At 37.2% G+C, this 14629-nt stretch overlaps 1 protein-coding gene across 2 annotated transcripts in view; it reads left to right on the top strand.

Moving 5' to 3' along the window:
* The window catches only part of GTF2E1 (general transcription factor IIE subunit 1), a 38689-nt gene extending 33041 nt beyond the window's left edge, over positions 1–5648 (top strand). The window contains exons 5-6 of one of the 2 annotated variants that reach the window (XR_010024061.1): positions 3839–4441; positions 4537–5648. Coding sequence is in view for 1 of the 2 variants with exons in the window: in XM_063102702.1 (XP_062958772.1) it covers positions 3839–4263 (425 nt within the window). In the remaining variant the exon portion in view is untranslated. Of the gene's footprint in view, positions 1–3838 lie in introns of both variants that reach the window. The other variant, XM_063102702.1, reaches the window with a different exon arrangement.
* The last annotated feature ends 8981 nt before the right edge of the window (positions 5649–14629 follow it).

The raw sequence follows: 14629 nt of genomic DNA, 5'->3' as shown, positions 1-14629 counted from the left end.
TAGCCAAATTCACCTCTCCTTTAATCTTCTATTGCCCTAACTTATATGCATTTTATTTTTCTGAATTGGGAGCCATAACTATACATTAGTCCAAACTTTTATGTTGTCTCCTTATAAACACCAAGGAGGTTGTGCTACCTGAAATACAGCAAAGATACTACATGAGTAAAGGATTGAGCATTCTCACAGTCCAAGAAGACTGGCAGAACTTTATCCTAGAAGATTTTGGAAATCTCTGTGAACTATAGGGGTTAGGAATTGCATAATAATCTTCAGAAGTTTGAGAATTGCAAGATCTTACTTTTTAAGTTTTAGTGTAAGTTACTGGATTCAAGATGTTGGGTGATGATTATTTAGTAGTATGTTGAAAGGGGAAGCTAAGACTGGGTAAACATTACTCAGAAACTGGAAAGAAGTAAAAGGGAGTCTCTGTACCTTTGGTTAGATTTCATCTGCATAAGAATCTAGGTGTCCCTATTCCATGTTATGTGTCATTACTAACACGGTTCTATGATGCTAAAGAATCATCAGTAACTGAAAACCACTTGTTTTTTGGCCTTTCTCTTAACCTCTTTTTCTTTCATAATTTGTATTTGGTATACTGTGTATGAGTATGCTAGAAATTGTGAAAGTAGTGTATGGAGTTGGGTAGTGTTGGTACAAGCAGGTAGTATGATTCTCTTTGATATTTTAATTACAATCAGAAAAAAAGTCTTTCTTGGCAACCATACTTTACTCTCCCTCCTCCCCACTGATTAGCTTGCCATATTTAATTATTGTGATTCAAGTTGTTTTAGACTATACAAAAGTACTTCAAAACGTTCGTGGAAAAATGGAATTAAAAGATAAAAATCCTTCCATGAACTTTGTGAAGTACCACTGTCTAGTCATTAGGCTGTACAATTATTCAATAGATTTGTTTTCCCAAACTTGGCTTCTTGCCTGTTCTTGAAGCAGCCAAATCTTATTTTCTTTGAATTTAGAGCCAAAATTGATTAAAATAAAATTGTCATCTTGTATTATATACAGTGAAGCTCATCATTCAATGTTTACAATTCCTAGAATGATAGACTATGGATTGTATGGACATTAAGTCATCTAGTCTACTCAATTAAGTTTTGTGAATACTGTATTTCTTTCTACGTAACAGCATAGTATGCTGTCATGTTTAAATTTGTCTTCATTAAGTTTCATGGCAGAATAGGCTATATCCAATATATGTATGAAGTGAGTCTTGTTTGTCCTAGATTTAATTTTTCTCAAACTTCAAGTCAAGTTAGTATCTTTAAGGGTTTTATAGACTTTAGTCATATCCTTGTAATTATACTGAAAGTTCTAATTCCTCTTGATTCTGTTTTGCTTATAAATAGTCCTCTTTCCCAAAGCCACCTCTTTTTCTGGACCATCTCCAATCATAATATACTTTACTTGAGGCCTAGTGACCAGAACAATGTGTATTATTTGTGCATGAATTCATCATTAATGATTTGAGTATTATTACCAGTATCTTCCTAGGTTTTACCTGACATTTTTTTTGTTGCTTTGGTTCTGGAAGCATAAGATCAACTTAAGAAGCATAAGCATAACTTTAGAAACATGTGCAGGGACTTTTTAGGACCCTCTCCTACCTTTTATCTGATAGCTTGGATTGTGTCTTTCAGTATATTTTAGATTATTTTTCAGTAGGCAGATTTTCTTGCACTTTGCCAATATAGAAATAGATGTTCTACCTTTCTCCCACTTATACAACCTTCAACTCTTCTTATATTTTTTTGCAGTGGATTGACCTTTAAGCACCCGATAGTTTCACAGTATACATCTTCTTTGTAATTTATAACTATTAAATAAGACTGTTTTTAGGACTACTGTTTCTACTTTGCCATCCGGAGATTTATTCATTTATCCTTGTTTTTTGTTTTCTGTCTTTATCTATAACAGAACAATTCTTTTTTTCTCCAGTCCACTTAAGACCCTTGTCAGAAATCTGTTAGATATGACTTCATTTTGTTTACAAAACTAATTTACTTTTCCCCTAATTTTATATTACTTTAAACATTAATCAAAATATTGTGTTGGTAATATTAACCTATTTGGAACATTCTTTTAGAAGCAATTATTGCCTCAGAGACTTGCACGTATTTCTTGCCTTTTTTTTTTTCTGTTGAAATGACTACATTGGCAGTAAGAGCTCCAGAAAGGAGGTTAAGCCTTTGGCAATGTTTTGAAGGAGTTAAGTTTGATTTTTAACTCTCATTTTGATGTCCATGTTATCAAAAGCCTCTTTTTTAAATCTAAACTTTTAGTCAATTTCTTTTTCCCTTTATCTCTCTTATCTGCCCAATATCTCATTTTAGGAGTTCTGTACTTTACAAAATATTATTATAGGTAATGCATTCCAGTGTGTTAATGAGAAGATGCTTTTACTTCATCCACGGCCAAAACTGGCCATTTATGAGCCTTCTCTTGATGACAATGATGGTAGATAACAGTATTCTAAGTGCCAGACCGAGTAAGCAGTTCACAGACTTTCAGTTAATCCCCACAATAATCTAGCGAGTAAATGCTATTTTTCCCCCCTTTTTGTACTTCAGAAAATCAGAGAGATTTGAAGTAACTTGGCCAAAATCACACAGCTAATAATAACTGGTAGGATTTGAATCAAGGAGTCAGGTTCCAAACAATGCTTTTAATCCTTTTATATATTTAAAATGGCAGTATGTTTGGTGGTATTATCAGAATGCAGAATACAAATGTGTTTTGTTTTTTTTTTTTAATTTTTCATCTGTAATATACCAGGTAACACGTATACAGAAAATGATAGGAAGTATGTGGTAAGAGAAGCTTGATTCCTTTCTACAGAATTCAAAGTATGCTTAGTTTGCCTCAGGAAAATAAAACTTCCATTTATTCACTTATTCATTAAATACTTATTTAGTGCCTAACAAGTGCCTACTATCTAGGTACATGGGATATATCAGTTTATAAAAAAAGATAAATATCTGTTGTGGTATAAGCTAAGCTACATCTTTGGAAAGGGAATAAGAGACAAGAGATATAGATATAAGTTATTATGTTAGAAAATATGTGTTGTGGGGAGAAAAAATAGAGCACTGGGAATGTAGGGTTGGGGTAAATTAAAAGAAGATGACATTTGAGTAAAGACATGGAAGATGTAAGGGAGTTAGCTGTATGGATACCAAGAAAAAAGGATATTCCAGGCAGAAGGAACAGTCAGTACAGAAATCCTGAAGTAGGAATGTGTCTGTTGTGTACAGGGAATACCATGGAAGTCATTGTGGCTAGAGCAGAATGAGCAAGGGGAAGGAGAAGAGGTAAGAGTTAGGTGGTCAGGAGGGATTCCAGATGAGGTAGGAGTTATAGGCCATTGTAAGGCCTTTGGTTTTTACTCTGAGGAAGATGAGGAGGCTTGTTTTGATTTCCTGTTGTGACAGCTACTATACTTGGTCCTTCACAGATATTATATGTTCTTATCCAGAGCCTTAGAAAGTAGAAGCTTTTATCACCCCATTTTACAGAAAAGGGTACTGAAGTTTAGAGATTAACTTGACCAAGGTGGTACAGTTTGCATGTGGAAGAATGGGATTCCGATCTATACTGTTAATTGCTCTTAAAACCCATGTACTTAACCATTATGCTTCTTAAGCTCTAGTTTGTGAGAACATTTTGATTATCTTATGGACAACTGTTCAAGAAGTGGAACCAGTGAAGTCTGTGTTATCTTGTTATATTATTACATGTTAAAATATTATATATTTTATTATAAAGGAATGCCTTTTATATTTAAGGATGTTGACTGTTTTGGGGTTTTACCCCCCAGGTGGCATAGATATGGATGCCTTTCAGGAGCATGAGGAAGGCCGTGCAGGGCCTGATGATAATGAGGAGGTCATGCAAGCACTGCTCATTCATGAGAAGAAGACTCCCTCTGCCACAGCTGGTTCAGTGGGAGCAGCTGCTCCTGTGACCACGGCCAATGGCAGTGACTCAGAGAGTGAGACCAGTGAGTCAGATGACGACTCTCCACCCCGTCCAATGGCTGTGGCTGCGCATCATCGGGAAGAGGATGAGGAGGATGATGAGTTTGAGGAAGTAGCAGATGACCCCACTGTCATGGTGGCTGGCCGTCCATTCTCCTACAGTGAAGTGAGCCAGCGGCCAGAGCTGGTGGCCCAGATGACACCAGACGAGAAGGAAGCATACATAGCAATGGGACAACGCATGTTTGAGGACCTCTTTGAGTGAGCTTTCCCTACCTTTTCCTCCTTTCTCTAATGCTCATTTCAAAAAGAAAATTCCCCACTTTTGAAGTAAAGTGTTTAAATGGCTTTCTGCCTCTCTTGATTAAAAAGCAACTGTTAATCTTGCACAAAGAATAATGGGAAAGAGAGTTTGATTTTTATGCCAGAAACTTCCCAGCAAGGTAGGTTGGTTATAAGTATTCCCTTCCCTGCTATTACTACAGTATTAATATTTCACTATATTTCCTTATCTAATTTTTTTCCTTTCCTTTTTAAGACACATTTTTCTTCCTTCTGCAAAGAGTGGGGAAGTCCATAAGGTAAATTCTTTATGTCTGCCTGCAGAAGCCCACTAAGTTAGGTTACAGTAATTCACTGATCACATCCTTTTTATGTTCTGACCAAGCATTCCAAACAATTCCTTATATTGCTGGCAACCAAAGCAGCTTGCCAACAGTGATATCACTGATTGAGGGGGGAGCAATCCTAAAACTCATATTTTCTCAAAATTGAGGTTGGAGTCAATATGTAAGGGGAGGTGAGAGTGTGTTTGGAAGAGGGATGGATATGCCTGAATCTCATGATTAATGTCTAAAACAGAAGTTATGTCTGTATAACCGACCAGACTAGTAGATTCTGTTGTTTTGCTTAATGCCTTTTGGTTTGGATTTTGGATGATAGAAAACAGAAAGTATGCTTGGTAAACCCTTTTGAAGAAATTAGAAAAAACATGGACAAAGTACATGTGAAGGTTAGAGTGGAGAGTTTTGGCAGCAGTGACTTAGAACTGCCTTAGTTTGTTCTGACTTGGAAATTATTTATGTAAAGCTGAAACTGTTCTCTTTTTTTCCCTCTTCTTCTATAGACCTCTTGTCAGTGCTATAAATTGCTTAATGAGGCCATTGCAGCAGAAATCAGCATAGAATAATTGATTACTCCTCCCTCTCTCACACACACTCTCTGTAAACATCTTTGAAGACTTTCTTTTTCTCTCTTTTGATTCTTGTCAGACATGGTATTTTGGAGTATATCCAGTATATTGTTGAGCATTGTAACCTCAAGGAACTTAGTTTATTTGGGGTTCTGATATGTAGCATGGTATTATTCTCTAAGGCAGAGCTTTAAAAATAAAGAACTCTCATCCAAGGATTTATAACAATTGTATTTTTTGTAATATTTTTCCTTGCATTGTAATTTTTAAGTATTTATCATTTTATAGTCCATGTGTTAAATTAAGTTAGCATTTTAGAGTATCTGAGCCCTGTAAGAAGAGAAGTTTCATTTACCTGGGTTGTATTAATGACTGAATCTTGACAATAAATCTATTTTATATTGACTGAAATTTGTTCATTTCTCGCTCTGTAACTTCTTGGAGCATAATTAAAATGAAAACTCTTCCCATTAAAAAATGTTAAAGACTCTTTTATTAGTCATATTATTTCAATAGATGAAACAGTATGTGATCTAAACTTTTTCTGGCAATAAGTTGCCTTATCAAAAATGCTGGCTGGTGGCTCAGTTGGTTAGAGTGCAGTGCTAATTACACCAAGCTACAGGGTTCAATCCCTGTACTAGCTAGTAAAAAAAAAAAAGAAAAAAAGAATGACCTTTATGTATGTACCTTGATATATGGGGTTATTCAACTTTTATTGTTTTTTAAACTTCCATAGTTCTAGAAAGAAGTTACATAAATAAAATGGTAATGAAGGGCTGGCTGGTTAGCTCAATTGGAAGAGCATGTGTTGGTAACACCAAGGTCACAGGTTCAGAGCCCTATACCGGCCAGCCGTCAAAAAAAAAAAAAAAAAAAACCCAACAAAACTTAAATGCCTTAAATAAAATGGTAATCAGATGTTAATTTTTAAAAATACAGTTATCTTTAAAACTGTATGGGTTTTTTTTTCTGTGTGTGTGTATTTGGAATGTGTGTTATAGAAAAATGTTACAAGTGAAAGCAGAAGTATGAATAAGAGTATTCATTACAGCAGTGTTTGGAATAGAATAGAAAGATAGACTCACTAAATGTGCATTAATCAGGGATTAAATTATTTTCTTGTAAAACCACATAGCCATTAAAAAGAATTATTGACAGAGAAAGATATCCATAATGTGTTAAATATAGAAGGATTCAGTTTTTCTAGGGGTGTGTGTATGTGTGTGTACGTAAAGGAAAAAATATCTAACCTATAGTGCTTACTATGTGCCAGACACTGTTTTAATTGCTTTACTAATTTATTAAATGTTGCCTCATTTAATCTTTTATAATAAACCTGTGAGGTAGGTATATGTATATAAATATATATGTAATTGGGTATAAGAATTACAGTGACCTTAATGTTTTATAATCGAAAAGAAATTCCCGTTTTCGAAAAAGAATCAAATGGACATTTAATTTCATGTAGAAATTACCTGATAGAACTAAAGAAATAGCAGAGTGACAAAAACAAGCTCTTTTTAGGTTAATGCAGGATTTTTAGGTGTGCTTTTTTCCCCCTCCTTTAATCCCAGGATCATCATTTCCTTGGATAAACTTCTCTGAATTTGTACCCCAAATTAATAGGAAAATATAATATATAAAATTTTTACTATTACACCCATATTTCAGTCACATATCTAATAAGACTCGAGTTTAATATTACTTTATCAGACAAGTTTGTCTCTTGAGTGGCATAATAATCTGGTGAGGAAAGCCAGTTAGTGACAGAAGTACCAGAAACGGGAGCACTGCCAGTTATCCGTCTCTGAAGCTCTAGTAAGGGCAGGCTCACACTTGACCCCAGGACAGCTGGAGGTGTCACCACCCACAGCCTATAATAAAGGATGGCCAGGAACTTGGTTTCTCTGGATGGTTGACTATATTAGTATAACTCAAGTGTCAGCTACCCAGGTATCCCAACCTTTCCGTTGTCCTTTCAGATTTAAATAGAATTTCTTTATCCTAATATGATGGAATACTTCCTCCAGGGGAAAACACTGTTGTTGGAGAGTGTGGGGGCAAGGGAACAGTTCTGCTTCTGGCTTTGCCTCCCTGCTTCCCTGGCTTCTCCATCTTTCCTTTGCACCAACTGTACTGACTCCCCCTGTAGTACCATCAACATAAGTCTGTATAGCAGATCTTCACTGAAGTTTTTATAGTAGTGGTTGGGGGAGGAGGGCAATGAGAGAGGGATTTTTGTCTCAGCATTGCATAGTCAGAGAATAAGACTGGATTGTATACATCCTTGTTCTTAAAGAATCTATTAGCCATTCTCACAGGTTTCATCCCAAGTAGAATCCTGCCTCCAAATCTTATTAAAATTTCAACTTCCTTTTTTGTTCTCATCACCTCTTTCTTTCCAAAGGCCTTGGAAAATTCTAAATGTATTAGAGGAAGTAACTTAGTTCTTCATTTTATTTCTGTTCTTTCCAAATAGTGCCTTGAAAGCTCCTATTATATCCAAAATGACCTATCAAGATGTTTCCCTAACAAAGGAGTCATCTTCCTACCTCTAAGAGTCAGCATAAGAGGTTAACTGTGGTTTTAAAAGGAATTTCTTTCTCCACTGCACTAAAAAATATTTTTCATCATGCTTTGGCAAAACTAAAGTAATGAATAAACAACCTTGTCCCTAAGTAATCCATAACCTGTATCTGGTAGAAAACTGCTTTCATTCTATCTGCCCTTGAAGTTGAAGCCTCCTTCTTATTTTGAAGCTCCTTTTTTCCAAAACACCTTAAGGATTTTTAAGTTTATTTATTTATTTTATTTATTTATTTTTTTTTGTTTGTCGTTTTTTTGTGACCGGCACTCAGCCAGTGAGTGCACCGGTCATTCTTATATAGGATCCGAACCCGCGGTGGGAGCGTCGCCGCGCTCCCAGCGCAGCACTCTACCGAGTGCGCCACGGGCTCGGCCCGGGATTTTTAAGTTTAAATGATTAACAGAAACTCAATTTGGTGTAGACTGGAAGTCAGGCGACTAGGTTCTAGTCCCAGTTCCGGCTAACTACATACATACCTGTGATACTGTTACCTGATATAACATTTCTAGGCCAGTTGCTCAACTGTCAATAATGATAGTGCTAGGCTCACCAAGATTCCCTCCAGCTCTAATATTTTATGGAGGTAAGTGGTAGGTAGTACGTTTTTAAAAGAAGGCCAAATAATAATAACTGCAAAACAGAAAAAGTCTTTTTGGTGTTGTTTGAAAGAGTTGGACACTAAATGGGAACAAGATTGGGAAGAGCAGTTCATGTTCTCTTCTGCCAGTTCACTCAAATGGCTGGATTCCCAGCCAGGACCACAATAGAGAGACTTTTATATCTTGTTCTCTTTGTTCCTGAGTTTTAAAAAAGTAAGAAACGACAAATATAAAAATCTTTAGAATTTGGGTAGTGGTATAATTCCACTTTCTATTTGTTTAACATTTTGTTTCCACCAAAGCTGTTTCACATGTGTTATCTCTAGCAGAGCTGGGCTACTATCACTGTTTTTTTTAAATACAGTATTTAAAAATCTCTTCAAAAGGAAGATTTTCAGAAAGGAGCTGGCACTATGGTAAATTTACTGTCTATTCTGTTGGCTCTTTCTGCTATAAAGGAAGCAAAATAAACTGAACAAGATAAGTCCAGATACTCTTAAAACATGTAAAGCCAAAATGGGTTGGGAAATGGAAAGAATCATGAAATTTTACTTCTTCCTTTGAAGAGCTAAAGGAATGAACTAATTCTGGCCTGCCCTCAAGGGCAGGAACAAGTACACTAGCTTCTCTTCAAAAAGAGCTTCATATCCTTCTGAGTAGCAGAGGCAGCCTTTCCTATTCCAGTTGCAAAGCAGGTTGCCTAGTATGTGACCCAGTTTCCCATGATACAAAAAGTACGTTATCACCTACCTAATGTAAATAAGTCTGAGAAATTAGGCTGCAAAGAAGGCTAGTGCCAGGTCTTAAAATGCTTTGAATCGTTAAGGCAGACAGGATCGTCATACAGTTTTTTTTTTGTTGTTATACAAATGTATTAATTATTTAAAACTTGCCCCATATGGGCCAGTCGCACCCCCAAAATTAAAATTCATCTAATAAGAAATATATATAGTAAAAAATGAAAACTCCCCAGTCCACCCCCTTCTCACTACCCTGAGGTAAATGTGTTGATAGTTTAATATGTATCATCCCAGACCGTCTCTAGGCCTTTAGAAACTACTGACACACAGATATACTGCAATGCTTTTACATAAATGGAATTATATCATACACGTTGCCATTTGCTTTTGAAATATCTTGGAGAGCTTTCCATTTCGTATATTTAGATCTGCTTCATTTTTAAAAATAAGTACTAAATAAAATTTTATAATATAGTTGTCTGACAGTTTATTTAACAATTCTGTTATTGATGGGTATTCAGGTAGTGATAGAGTTTGGATGTGTTGTCCCCCCAAAGCACGCTCTCTCGCTCTCTCTCTCTCTCTTCCTCTCTCTTCCTCTCACCATGTGATCGCCTGTACCCGCTGCCTGCCTGCCACTTTCTGCTATGAATAGAAGCAGCCTGAGGCCCGCGCCAGATGCAGCTGTCCCAAACTGTGAGCCAAATAAACCTCTGTTCTTTATAAATTACCCAGTCTTAGGTATTCTGTTATAGCAACACAAAAACAGACTAATATAGGTGGTATCCAGCTTTCTACTATTACAGTGCTATAATGGATTACCCTCATTTTCATTTTCTTCTTTGAGTATTTCTGTAGGATCAAATCATAAAAGAGAAATAGGCAAACAAAGGGCATGTCCATGTCCATTTTAAGCTTCAATAGATATTTCCAAATTGTTCTTCAAAAACTGTTGGAAAACTTTAAGCAGGGGAGTGATTTCAAGTACTGATACTGGATTAGAGTTTAAACCTGGAGATTAAGGCCATTTTAATAGTCTTGGTAAGTAATTTGGTCTAAAGAACTGTCCAAGTCAGTGGGGATGGAAAGGTGGGTTACTCCTATATAAAGTAGTCTCTTTCATTCACTATCATATTTTCCTGTTTTATTTCCTTCATAGTAAAATTACTATTTGAAATAAGCTTGTTTATTTCTTATTTAATTGGTTATGTCTGTTAACCCCTCCTCCCAAAAGACTATAAGCTCCTTGAGGGTATGTAGAATTAACTCTGGCACATAGTAGGCTCTCAAAAATGTGAAATGGATGGATGGACAGATCAATTGGCACTAGGGAACATAGCCTTTCTCCACTAAGGCTGATCATTTTGTTCCTGCCTTAATTGCAAATCAGCTAATTATGTTCTTAATCAGTTAATTATGTGTTCACTTGTGAATCATGGCTGTGTCTGTAGGATTATCAGTAGGGGGTGCTGGAATAACAGCCAATGAGACATCTGGAAGCTTCAGTTCTGGGAGCCATTAGCTTCAATGTTCATGAAAAAGAGAGTTGTCTAGGGCTGCACTGTCCAATAAGATAGCGACTAGTCACATGTGGCTACTGAGTACTAGAACTCTATCTAGTTTGAATTGAGATGTGCTGAATTTTGAAGACTCAATATGGGAATAAAGAATATAAGATACCTTAATTTTTTATATTGATTACATGTTGAAAAGAATACTGTAGATTTTTTTTTTTTTGACAGCTGGCTCTTACAGGGATCGGAACCCTTGACCTTGGTGTTATAAGATGGTGCTTTAACCAACTAATCCAACCAGCCAGCCCATAGATTTGTTGAATTAAAGAAAATATTCTATTAAAAATAATTTCAACTGTTTCTTTTTACTTCCTTTAATGTGGCTATTAGAATATTTAAAACTGAATAAATGGCTCACATTTGTAGCTTGCATTATGTTTCTATTGGACAGTGCTTGTTCTAGGGCATTTTCTTCAGGTGCTAGAGTTATACATTCTTAAGTAAGTGATTAACCATACGTATTGTACTTGATTATTTGCATTTTTCCTTATACACAATTTTTTGACCTGAAGGCTGTGCCCACCCTCCCCTCCTCCCCTACTCTCTACCAGAAAGTTAGGCTTTGTTTTGTTTGTAGGCTCTTTGTTCTTGGGAACAGTAATGGATTTTGCTTCTGCTTTATTTTTTCCCCTTGTGGGGATGGTGGGGATGGTTGGGGTGAGGTGTTTTGTTCATTTGCTTTTTTCCTGAAGTAAGATAGAATGGAGGGAAACTGGCAGCAATGGTGATACAGAACTGAGAAGTTTTTAATTACTGAGACCATTGGTGTGATATTGAAAAAGCTGCTGACTTCTGGGTAACTGAGGAACCTGAGCACCCTGTGAAGCCATGCCAGAGATGGAAGAGCTAAGAGCCAGTCCTAAGTCAGAGGAGAGTTGGAGGCCCAGCGCGTTGATCGGCATGCATTACAATAATATATTGTATGTTAACTTGCTCATGTGTTTGTCTGGGTCTCCCCCTACACCTCCCCCACGACCACCCTAGCTAGAATGTAAGCTCCACGAGAGCAGAGGCTTTATCTTTATTGCTCGCTGTGTAGTATTCTGGCTCATATCCCTGGCTCTATGCCTGGCACACAGTAAGTAATCATCAATACAAGTTTTTTGAGTGAATAAACAATTATGTGGCAGCTTCTTCAGGCCAGGAGTAAACTACGGCTCTTATATTAAAAGTTGCTGTTTTCCATTTCTGTCATTATTTGTATACCTAATGTCTGTGATGCTCTTTTGTATTTTCTGTCAGAACTTTCTGTTTGGAATGCTCACAGATGGCGAGTGCTGATCTGTGTAACAAAGGGCATTTTCCCAGCAACCAGTGAAGCCACCTGACCAAAAGTACATCTAACAAATACATCTAACGGAAGGCTTGCATGTGAATTTGTTCATTTAGGCTGTTAAGAATGTTCTTTAAAGAAGAAAGTTGTAAAGAATAAAGATTGTGCTATTTCTTTCTTTTGTTTTTAAATCAACTAGGGGTTTTAATTTTCTGTTAATAAAATTGATGATTCTGTGGTTGCCTTCATGTTATCAAAGACCTGGGTTCCTTTGTTCTTTACACTCAGCCTGCCTTGGCAAATGCTTGTGGCTTCATAATAGCTGATCCACTTTCACCTTCAAGTAGAAAGAAGGGATGGTATAAGGGGATAACTGTGTATTCCACATGAGTCAGCATCCCTCTGCTTTTTTTTTATTTGTGGTGAAATTCACATGACATAAAATTAACCATTTTAAAGTGAATGATTCAGTGGCATTTAGTATATTCACAATTTCGTGTAACCACCTCCTCTGTCCAGTTCCAAAACACTTTCGTCACCCCAAAAGAAAACCCAGTACCCATTAAGCAGTTGTTCCCCCTTCTCCCTTCCCCCAAGCCCTGACAATCATCAATCTTCTTTCTATCTCCGTGGATTTAGCTATTGTGACTATTTCATATAAGTGGAATCGCACAGTATGTGATCTTTATGTCTATCTGCTTTCACTTAGCGTTATGTTTTCGAGGTTTATACATGTTGTAGCATATATCAATATCTCATTCCTTTTTATGGCTGGATAATATTCCATTATATGTATACATCACAATTTGTTTATTCATCTATTGATATTTAGGTGGTTTCCATATTTGGGCTATTGTGAGTATTGCTACTATAAACATTTGTGTACAAGTATTTGTTTGATTATCTATTTTCAATTTGTGGGGGTATATACATAGGAATTGCTGGTTATCTGTTTTGTTTGTTTTTTAACTAATATTTCTTTCTGCATTGTATGCAATAATTACTGTCATTCAGTAGAGAGTAGACAGGGCCTAGTAACCAAGGTATCTGTTTTGGATATGGGAGTCAACAGTGAATACCAGAACTCTAGGGTTCGTGATCAGAGAACCTTTCCTGGCAATACCTACACAGGACAGATTAATAGGAGGTGTGCATATGAAGTGAGAATTCAGGAGTTCTGGGTGTTTTTTTCCCTGAAGGAATTAGGTTTTCTAATTTGCCCTTTATTGGGCCAGCCCGTGGCTCACTCGGGAGAGTGTGGTGCTGATAACTTGCCCTTTATATCTATTCCTGGATTCCAGACTCTAAGTCATAATATGGACTCATCCTAGTCTTCTGGTGCCCTAATCTGGAACTGTGATCTCTGTGCTCCAATTTTCTGTCACATAGTCAAGCCTTCAAGTTCGGGGTCAGAAGTGGGCTCAAGTCTTCATTTGGTTAAGCATGGAGGTGAGGCCCTTCTGTTTGAATATGTTTAGAATTGTACCAGTATCAGGGGTGATTGTGATGGCAGTTGTTAGCATCCAGAAGATGGATCCAGAACTCACAGTATTTGCTCAGTATGAAGTCAGCTTTAATCAGCCCTATTCTACCAGCTTCAAAGATGGGAGGCTGGCGGCTTTTCATTTCAGAGTAGTGACCTACCTGGGAGGTCTGAAGAATGATTCTGACAATGTTCCAAGAGAATCCTTTCCTGCTGCTGTGTGCCTCTGTGCAGGTATAATGTTTATGTGGGGGGGGGGGGAGGCAAGACAGGGTGGGCCTTTATGTTTAATGTGTGGGTAGAAAGGACCTACCATGCAGTACGTGTCAGTCACATTTCACATCTCTTTGACAGGCTGTAACTCGTGGTAAATTTAGTGATACTTTCTTTGTTGCTTTTTCCACTGAGGCTCATTAAGCTATAAAATTACTGCAGTGTTATGGGTGTCTATGTCCATGTCTCCATCATCATTCTAGCTGTCTAGCTCCTTCCTACTGACGCAGCCTTCCTACCTCTCCCCCAACCCCGGCCAACATTTAGGAACAAAAACACCTACCAAGCAAAGAACTAACTGAAAGTATGTGGCAGTAGCTGCTTTTCCCTCCTAAACCACTATTTTTCAAAGAGTGAATTGGCCAGTTTGGGAATTCTTAAATATGACCTTGCTGTCCTCTGCTTCTTTGATACACATCTCTGTTTCAGCATCTGTCCACTGTCCCTCAAAGTGCACTTGGTAAGTCCCTCTTTGAACTTCCCTTTCTCCATAAGGGATACTCTCCCTCTGCCTTGAATCCTCTCTTGATTTTCTTCCCTCCTCTGTCCTGCATCCTCTTCTCCACAATCATCACTTCTGGAACAAGCCTCTTAAGCCTGCTTCATATGGTGAACATGGCTGGTTTTCACTTGCTCCCCCACAGTTTGCATTCCCTCCCTACCATGTGATTCAGCTGGGATTGACACCTGTATAGTGATTGATTCAGAGAGGGGCATATGATCCAGGCCAGACAGTTACCCCAGGATTTTTATTGAAAAAAGAAAAAGACATTCTTTTCCTACAAGGGTTACTAAGTCAGCAAAACATAACTGGTAGCTGCTGGGGGCAATCTTAGTCACCAGTTGAGGCAATCTGTCTGAAAATGAAACCAACACAGGAAGGCAGAGATTTGAGGTTCAGAGAGAC

The sequence above is a fragment of the Cynocephalus volans genome, chromosome 1 (genome assembly GCF_027409185.1).
Source record: "Cynocephalus volans isolate mCynVol1 chromosome 1, mCynVol1.pri, whole genome shotgun sequence".
In the NCBI taxonomy this organism is placed as follows: Eukaryota; Metazoa; Chordata; class Mammalia; order Dermoptera; family Cynocephalidae; genus Cynocephalus; species Cynocephalus volans.
The sequence above is the reverse complement of the archived record's forward strand: the minus strand, read 5'-3'. Positions and strand labels throughout refer to the sequence as shown.